This window comes from Miscanthus floridulus, chromosome 5 (assembly GCF_019320115.1).
Source record: "Miscanthus floridulus cultivar M001 chromosome 5, ASM1932011v1, whole genome shotgun sequence".
Taxonomy (NCBI): domain Eukaryota; kingdom Viridiplantae; phylum Streptophyta; class Magnoliopsida; order Poales; family Poaceae; genus Miscanthus; species Miscanthus floridulus.
In genome coordinates, this window is record NC_089584.1 from 91,013,306 (window position 1) to 91,022,460 (window position 9,155).

Genomic DNA, 9,155 nt, shown 5'->3' on the forward strand with positions numbered 1-9,155 from the left:
TCCATAATAGTCCATAATAACATCTACTAGAAAGTCTACCACAAGCCCTCACTGCCTTCTAGTCTTGCCCTTACCCTTGTGGCCAAGAGTGCCGGTGCCTGAAGTGTAAGGGTCAGGCGGACGACGTCGCCTAATGCCAGCATGTTGCGTAGGTTGAGTCGAAGGAGAGTCCTATAGCTGAGACGGTCCAACCTCCTCGTAACCACCCTCGTCCTTGTCTCCTGAGCCCCTAAAAAGTATCCACAGTGACGCAGAACGAGCTCTGGCCTCCTGAAGTAGTACCTCTGTGAGAAGAACCGAGGCGTCACTCTAATTTGCGTTATGTGCCGCTCTTCTGCATGTCTTGGTTGTGGCGAGCGTGGTGAGTACCTGTTACTGGTCCTCAATCACCGCCTTGTTCGTTTGGGCTTGTTTGGCTGATAAGCCATGGCTGAAAGTACTGTTGGCTAATTTGGTGTGAGAGAAAAATATTGTTCGTTGGCTTAAAAAGTACGGCTTATAAACCAAACAAGTCTAAACGAATAGGACGTTGGTTTCAAGTCTACGAGGCCTCTCCTGCAGCAGGGCTCCTCTCTTCCTGGCTGTGAAGGTGAGTCACGACCTCTCTTCTCGCTGGACTAAAAATAGACTCTAATTTTTTTTGTACTGAAATAGACTAATTTCAACTGTGATAATTTTTTATCATGCTTTAATATTTGTGAACAGGTATACATGGCAATGGTGCATGTAGATGAAGGAAACAAGACCATGCCCATCTGCGGGAGCTTGGCCTCAAAGCCAAGTGAGGTGACAATGCACATATCGACCTGGGTTCATGCTAAATAAGATAGCCTTTCCTTGGCAGTCACTTGCCAGCTATGATGGTTTTATTTCCTTTCGATAAAATTTGCTTGCAACTTAGGGCTTGCTATGTGAAGAAAAGGCTGTAAGAATGCCTTTTCTTCTTGCTCTTAAGTTCTCTCTTGCATGGTATGATTTTTACCATTACCTTTTCAACTTGTATCATTTTCAGGATCCCCACTGTGAAATCTTGACACAGCTCTACCATTGCAAGTATTATCCATTTACTGTAGTAAATTTCAGGGGTTCTATTGAGATTTTTTGAGTATGTGAACCCCTATACAGTACATGGCTTATAAGTTCAAATATCAAGGGGGTCCTAAGAGTTAAGAATTAATTTCAATTATTTTAGAGCCATTCTCATCTTTAGTGTTGTCCTACATTTCTTTTGCACTGATAGCCCTTCATACTTCTCTGCAAGTTCTTTTGATTTATGGCCATAGTCAAGGGTGACAACTCTCTATGGAAAGCTATTCCTGCATTTCTGTCTTGAACTTCTGAAGTATTTACATTTTCTACTACACTATTTTCTGTCTTGGACTATTTTATGTTATACTGCATCCTGTAGGCATATGCCTGTCTTGAAGCACACACACAGGACCAACGGAAAATATGTGTGAAGATATTGTCATTGTCAGGGATAATCTTAACATATTCGGGATGTCTTCCTGTGAGCTGCCATGATGGTGTTTCTGGCTTGCTGCTTCAGTAGCAAAGTTACAAGAATGATCTAGTAACATTGAACAAAGGTAGGCATGCACTTTATTAATGAATCTGTAAGTTTGATCGATCCAAATGTTTGGATGGTACATATTTCTCAATTTCACAATATTACTTGGTGTTTAAGAATATCTGATAGGGTGGGGAAGGCACTAAAATTAATTGCAGGGTTTACATTTGTTAGATAATCTTCCATAATATAAATTGCAATAATAGAACAACTTTTTTGCCATATCCGAGAGCCTTGTATATTGATTTCATGCTAGCCATATTTGTAGCCTTTTTCTTTTAAAGCAACCACCAGAGCTGGTAATTAAGTTCATGATTTGGAATAATTTAGGAAGAAGAGAGGATAAAGGATGAAGGTTGGCACTTGGCAAATCGTCGGCAAGAAAAAGCACCATAGAAGACCACAAACTTAAGTGGAAGAGGCTTTAAGTGTTGTGATCTAATCATTTGTTTGTGCACGACATTTCCACATGGGAATTTCATGAAGCACAAATAATGCTTTGCAATAAATAGACTGAAATAAAGTAATAATGAAGGTATTCTTAGTGGGGTTTTTATCATGGATTTTTCGGTACCATGGTAAGAATAATACAATATGCGATTAGATGAGTTTTTTGTTATGCTTTTTGTTACTGAGTTATTATGTTTCTTAGCTTCATCTCACTTTCAACAGTATGCTTATTATTTTGCTAACTGAAGTTATTATGCTTTTTGTTGGTTCACTCACTTTCTAGATAATACCGTTGCGTTAGCACTGGGCAATATACTTCGGCAAATATTTGACAGGAAGACAGAGTGCTCATCTTGCCATTCTTCTAATGGGATACTCTGCCATGCTTCCCTGAAAATACGGTGAAGGTAAGCAGACTTGCTTAGTGCTCAACTGCAAAAATGGCTTTGTTCTTGGTGGATTTTATGGGCCTACTTACTAAACTTTGAGATATGGTAGCAGAGATAGAAGAGGTGAGGAAGAACAAGAACTGGTTGTGCCCTCATTGCATTGTGTTTGTCCTTTGAGTAGTGCATAGATTTATCAAATGGTTTTGCCTCCGTTCCTTTATAAGTTTAGTGTGCGATGGTATGATCAGAGTTTAGGTCAAAACTTTCGACCAAGGATTTTTCCCTGAATCTTTTACACCTTATATAGGAAGGCTAGCATATACAATGGATCGCCCTTGAATACTATACTAATTACTAAGTTCTCATGCTACACATCAGGTTTCTCATCAGGAAATATAGGAATGCTCGCTATGGATAGTCAGCACCACAGATTCATTGTTTTGTACTTTTACTAAAAGTGGAGGTTGTTCGGCTGCTGAGCAACTTGAGGCAGTCCCACAGCATCCAGCCCTAGATAGCCTAGCCGCCTCAGATCATCTCAATTCCTCCACTAGGTTCTGAATCTCTAAAAATTTAGCTACCATGGTATTTAAATCATGGGGTTAGAGTTGACATTACCACTCGGTCCAAGATTGATGCAGCCTCCACCTGTGTCCCTGCCCTCGTCGCAAGGTCGTAAGACAAGTGTTCATCATCCGAGGACTCAATGTCGGCGTAGTCTCCTTGGGTCCATTGCACCTTCAGCTTCGTCCTTGTTGCATGTCCGTACCAAGCTAGGATACTGCTCTGAAGTTGTCGTTCGTAGTGGTGCTGGTCATTCTCGTACAGGTTGTCATGAACATTTTCCCACTGGTCGATGTAGTCAGCGTCTCCTTCTTTTGCTTGTGATGATCGATCCTGTAGGTAAACAGAAATGGATGTCAGCATTTCTGGTGAAAATGGGCATTCATCGTCCATTGTCATTTATGTGTTTTTCTAATAAGATCCAAGTAAAATGTGACACTCGGGCATCCAAGTAAAATGTGACACTCGGGCAAGGTTAACTGACATGTTGCATGAGAGTGGTACTTCCTGTTTCTATCCACACATCATGAGTTTTGATTGCACTACTGGCTTAAAGGTCTGATTGTACTGTTTTCACATGCGAAGTTACAAACTGACCCCCCTAGATATGTTTTAATACTAACTACTACATCTGAATTAGACTATGCGGCATTAACGCAAGGCTGATTGGATATAGCTGGATGTTCATAACTATTGAGATTTTAAGCTAGAGAGTTTGTAGTGTTGTTCCAGTAATCTGTAATTTGTTCTTCCTAGACATGCAGGTTAAAAGAGAAGAGGTGAGGTGGGATGCAAGAAAATTTCTACAGGACATGCAGCTCTACCAGACATTGGAAAAATGGTTCCTGTGCATATTTCAATGTTGCTTACTTGTGCAAGTCTATTGACATCGAGAACGGCTCCACGGGCCACTCCTGCGTCAACACTTCCTCCATCTTCCTCCAGGCACCCTTTGCATTCCAACAGAACTGACATTCCCAAACTTATCTTCCTTCACACTTCCTCCATGATAAAAGGTGACTACGTTGTTCATCTAATTGGTATGCACAACACCAAAGTTATTACAAGTTAAACTAATACGGATATAACTAAATTACATACATAAATAAGTATCCAAGTCTCTACCTAAATAAATAAGTATCTAAACTACCTAACTGTCTATCAAACTATATAAGTAAATTTACTAACTACATTGACTACAAGTACTACCTATCTAACTAAATTATCTAACTATCTAACTACTAATCTAAATTAGCTAAATAAATAAACTAACTACCTACATAATTCAATTGTCTCACTATCTACCTAGATTAGCTAACTAATTTACATCAGTAAATAACTAAAAAAGATAACTAAATTATCTCACTACATAACTATATATAAATAAATAACTACATTATCTAAATAAACAAAATTAAAAAAAATTACCAGAGATGGCACTTGGATAACTGGTCGGCCAAGGGTGGAGGGGGTGGCCTCACTAGAAGGCCGGTGGGGGGGAAGGCCGCCGGCGGCCCAGCGGCCGGCGGGAATGCCGGGGAGAAGCGGGGGGCCGCCCTCGCCGCCGGTGCGTGCTGAGGATGATGGTGGGGCGACGAGGGAGCGGACAGGCACGCGGGGAATGGCAAGCGGCGGCCTGCTGTGGTGGCGCGGGTGGCTTGACGGCAGCGGCGGGCAAGCTGGCGGTGGGGAGAGAGGGAGAGAAAGAATGCAAGAGAGAGGGAGAGACAGAGGTGCTTCTGCCTGTGTAGGTTTAATAGGTCGGCGCCGTAGATCTTGGCTCCGTGGTCAGCGCCAAGATCTGTGGCTCCGACCTACCGGCCACGTCAGCGCCACCTCGGTTTCCATGTTGTGCGCAGCCAGGCACCTCGGCGCCATATGCCCTGTTCGCTTGCTAATAAGCCATGACTGAAAATATTGTTGGCTGATTTGTTGTGAGAGAAAAATATTGTTCGTTGGCTGAAAAAAGTACGGCTTATAAGCCAAGCGAAAAGGGGACAATAGGTAGTGGCACTGAGACGTGTTATCCTCGGAGCCACGTATTCTGATGCCGTCCCAGGGTCCAAATATCAGTTTAGGATTAATCATAGGGTCCAAACGTAAATTTTCTTAAAAACGAGGCCAAATTGAAAAAACTTAGGACCACAGGTCCATCAGAAACCGTCGGGCAGTCATGCCATCGCTGCATCGCATCGCAAGTCAGGAGCTTAGCAGGCATGTTGCCGTTCCCGTTCCGGAACAGGAACGGAAATTTAGGGTCTCATTTTATAACGTTCCCAGTCTGCTAAGGTCACGAGCACCGGAAGCACCGGTGGCTTGGCATCATGATCATGCCCGTCCCGCTGCGCCGGCCACTCCACCATTGCAGGCTCACGGCTGCCGAACAGCCACGGTGGTGTGCAGTGCAGGTACATGAAAAAAAAAGAAATCTTATGTTTCTAAAAAAAAGAATGCAGCTGCAAAACAACAAGAAGCCAGCACCAGTAGCGAGAATCTGGAAGCGCCAAAGCAGCAGCAGGAAGTAGCTCTTCAGATCAGAGCGAAAAAAAGATTTTGCACTGTGTCTTGCTACTACTAGGCCTCTCTTCCAAGGTCCAGCCCACCTGAAATATTCGACGCTGGACCAGCGCCGTCGGTGTAACTGGGCTGGAGCCTGGAACTGACCAGAAACTGTTCGGAGAATTTGGCTGCTTCGGACTATCCGATCAAGAAAATCAAAGTGAACTCAGAGATTTTTTTTTTTTTTGACAAAAAGCATCTTTTATTATTAGCAGCAGGTGGCTGCAATGAGGGAGAAAGGCTCCCGAGGTACACACTGCAGTGCCATGCGAAGGGGGCAACTGCTTTCATAATTGGCATTGGTACAAGTTACATTTGGCGAACTACTTTGAGCCCCAGACTGTCTAAAGGCTTGATTGGCTAAAGAATGAGCCGTGACATTCATGCTTTTTTGAACCTTGAGCACTTGAAGTCTTTTGTTGATCACAGAGTTTAGAAAGCTCTGGGTGAATGGCTTGGCTTCCCGATGTGGTGGAGAGCTGAGATTTGTGCCATTGAAAAAACTGACCAGAAGCTGACTGTCGGCGAGGAATGAAATGTCACCGATCTGAAGCGAAGAGGAAGTTGTAGCTGCAAAAGCGAGGGCAGCCGCCTCCGCCATGATGACAGAGGTGATGTTGCCGATTTGCACTTTGATGTAGAACTTGAAATTGCGCCTTGGATCCAGGATAAAAATTTCTAGGCCTGCTCTCCTTGGACTGGGGTTCGGCATATCCGGAGCAATAGAGGCATCTGTGTAACACCTTGCACCCGGTAGAAGCATCGGAAACCTGCAAAAAGTTTGATCGCTGGGCAACCCCAGCCTGAAATTTTGCTGTTGAATACGGGCCTGAGCGTTCCCTCCATCAATGTGTGTCCCTGCAGCAGTAGAATTGTTTTCTTGCATAATATTTGTTTGGGAGACACATTGAGTGCTCCTAGAATTAGCAGTGGAGTTATCTGCCCGAGCACAAACAGATGCAACTTCAATGTCTGCCTCGATTGCATGATGAACCTGCAAAACAGACCATTTTTTCCTCTTGAAGCGAACGTCATTTCTGGCTCTCCAGATGTACCAGAGAGTGAGAATCGTCCTCTGTAAGTCTACGTCAGAAGTGTCCCTGTTAATGATGATAGATAGAGTCTCCTGGACTCCATCCTGTTCAAACGGAAGCAAAGAGGTGCGCAACAGGGTTTTGGAAGAGAACCAAACCGCCCTTGCAAAGCTACAGTGAAAGAACAAGTGAGAGTCATTTTCAAGCACTTTGCAGGTTTCACAGTATTTGCTTATCTTGGTGGACAGACTTCCAGCTCGGACCCCTGTAGCAATGGCTCTTCGAATCAATCTCCAGGCAAAAGCCTTCATGTTTGGAGATAAAAGTTTGTGAGCCCACACCCTCAAAATTTCCATCGATTGAGTGCTAACACTCCTCGATCCCTGAACAGGGATTTGTACCTGCACTTGAGAGCTAAGAAGCATGAAAGCTTCCTTTGCAGAACAGTTACCTCTGGGTGCAGGTTTCCATTTAACTGCATCATTGTCGTCCGAAGGTACTGTGACTACACTACATATGGCAGATGCTGCATTATTATCAAAAATCTGCGAGATAAGGTTAGTATTCCAGTTGTGGGTGTTAGGAGTCCACAGATCAGAAATATTTTGAGGTAAGCTGGGAAGGGTGACAGGAAGATTGAGGTGACTGTGAATTTCTTTCCAAACCGAGCGCCAAGGCGTGGACCAGATACTGGAATCACCTTTGTGGATTTGAACTGTGCAGTTATCAATCAAAATGTTTTTAACTTGCATAATAGAGGACCAGAAAGCAGATTTAATTTGAGTGTCACGAGCAGTCCAGAAGCTAGCATTGGGGAAATATTTGGCCTTAAGAATGGCTGTTAGAAAAGGGTTTTTACCTGTGGCAATATTCCAAGCAGCATGAAGAATGAGGCTGTGGTTGACAGTCAGAAGATCTCTCACTCTAAACCGCCTTCTCTTTTAGGCCTGCAAATATCTTTCCAAGATCTGAAATGGATTGGTGAAGTAGCATTGTCTTCTTGGACTCCAGCCCACCAAAAATTCCGAATTATAGTGGTGATCTTAGAGATGAAGGTTTTGGAAAATAACACAGTGGACATGTAGTAAATCGGAATTGAGGCAAGCACCGAATTAATGTTAACAAGCCGACCAGCATGGTTGGGTTTGTTAGCCTTAAGCATCGTCAACTTAGCCCTGAATTTGTTGAGAATAAAATCATAGGCTTTGGTTCTATCGTTATGGTTGAAAATGAGGGGGTGGCCGAGGTAAATCGTATTAGGAGTAAGATCAGGCACAGGGAACACATTTTTAACAGCCAATTTGCTATGGATATCAACATTCTTGCTAAACATAATAGAGGATTTAGCTAAATTCGGGGTCTGACCAGAAGCATTGCAGAAAGCCTGAAGGATAGAATTGATTTTGGTTGCTTCCTCATAGGTAGCTTGACCACAAATAATCAAATCATCAGCAAAAAGAAGCGAATGAATTCTAGGACAGTTCGTACCAAGAGTTACCCCATGAATACTGTGAGCATCAGAATGTTGCTGCAAGCAAATAGAAAGTTCATTCACAGCAATAATGAAAAGATACGGAGAAAGAGGGCAGCCCTGTCTAACACCACGCTGAGGATGGAAGGTAGGGGTAGGCTCGCCATTGATAATAACAGAAAGAGTAGTAGTAGAAATGCAATTGTACACTAAATCAACGAAATGGTCATGAAAGCCTTGTCTTTTAAGTGCTTTGACAATAAAATTCCATTCAATTCGGTCAAAAGCTTTAGCCAAGTTTAAGAAAGAAAGCTTTTGGTTCCAACTTTTAAGATTGAAGCTGTGAATTATCTCCTGAGCAATAATGATATTGGAAGCAATGTATCTACCATGAACAAAAGCAGCTTGCGAGGGGTGAATAATGTGAGGGAGGTGATTCTTAATTCTATCAGCTAAAGACTTTGCAATAATCTTATATGCCACATTACAAAGACTGATCGGTCTATAATCTTTCGGTGTAATTGGAGCATTAACTTTAGGAATAAGAGCAATATGGGTACGATTAATCTCAGCAGGTAGGGAACCAGATTGGTAAAAAGAAGAAACAAAATTATGCACATCCTTACCTATCCAATCCCATGAGGCCTTGTAAAAAGCTGCATTTAGTCCATCCGGTCCCGGCGCTGCATTGCTCCTCATGTTTTTAACAATGCTGTGTATTTCCTGCATATCAGGGATTGAGTTTGTAAAAGAATCATCAGTTATTACCTGATTTTGCTCCGGTTCATTGGCCCAATCCTGTTCTTCAGAACCTGTACTGTTAATGTCATGGGACCTGAAAATTTCCATGAAGCAGTGATTTGCAGTATGAGCAAGCTGTTCCTGGGTGGTGGAGAAAGAACCATCAGGGTTCTGGAAGTGAGTGATAATGTTCTTTCTGGCTCTCTTAATGATAGATTGGTGGAAAAAGCTGGTGTTTCTATCCCCTGCAATAGACCAATTCTTTTTGTATCTCTGTCTATGGTAGGCTTCATTCTTAGCCAGAATGGATTCATGCTGAAAAGCCAGATCCTTTTGGACACTGGGGTTTTGTTGGTGAGGTGGGTGCATTTAGAGTT

General features: G+C 42.9%; 1 protein-coding gene across 1 annotated transcript; it reads right to left on the minus strand.

The window, feature by feature from the left end:
- Positions 1-3,003: 3,003 nt before the first annotated feature.
- LOC136454917 (uncharacterized) lies at positions 3,004-8,432 on the minus strand. The gene is made up of 3 exons (XM_066455158.1): positions 7,018-8,432; positions 5,930-6,871; positions 3,004-3,306 (listed from the first exon to the last, which is right to left on the minus strand). Exons 1-3 carry the CDS (start codon positions 7,048-7,050, stop codon positions 3,004-3,006), a joined length of 1,278 nt encoding a protein of 425 aa, XP_066311255.1. The 5' UTR covers positions 7,051-8,432.
- Between the last annotated feature and the right edge of the window lie 723 nt (positions 8,433-9,155).

Coding starts and splice junctions, on each gene's coding strand:
- LOC136454917 (XM_066455158.1), bottom strand. CDS start 7,050: ATGATGCAGTTAAATGGAAACCTGCACCCAGAG. Junction 6,872..7,017: donor ATGGAAACCTGCACCCAGAG/GTAACTGTTCTG, acceptor CCAAACATGAAG/GCTTTTGCCTGGAGATTGAT. Junction 3,307..5,929: donor AAAGACTTCAAGTGCTCAAG/GTTCAAAAAAGC, acceptor GTTTACCTACAG/GATCGATCATCACAAGCAAA.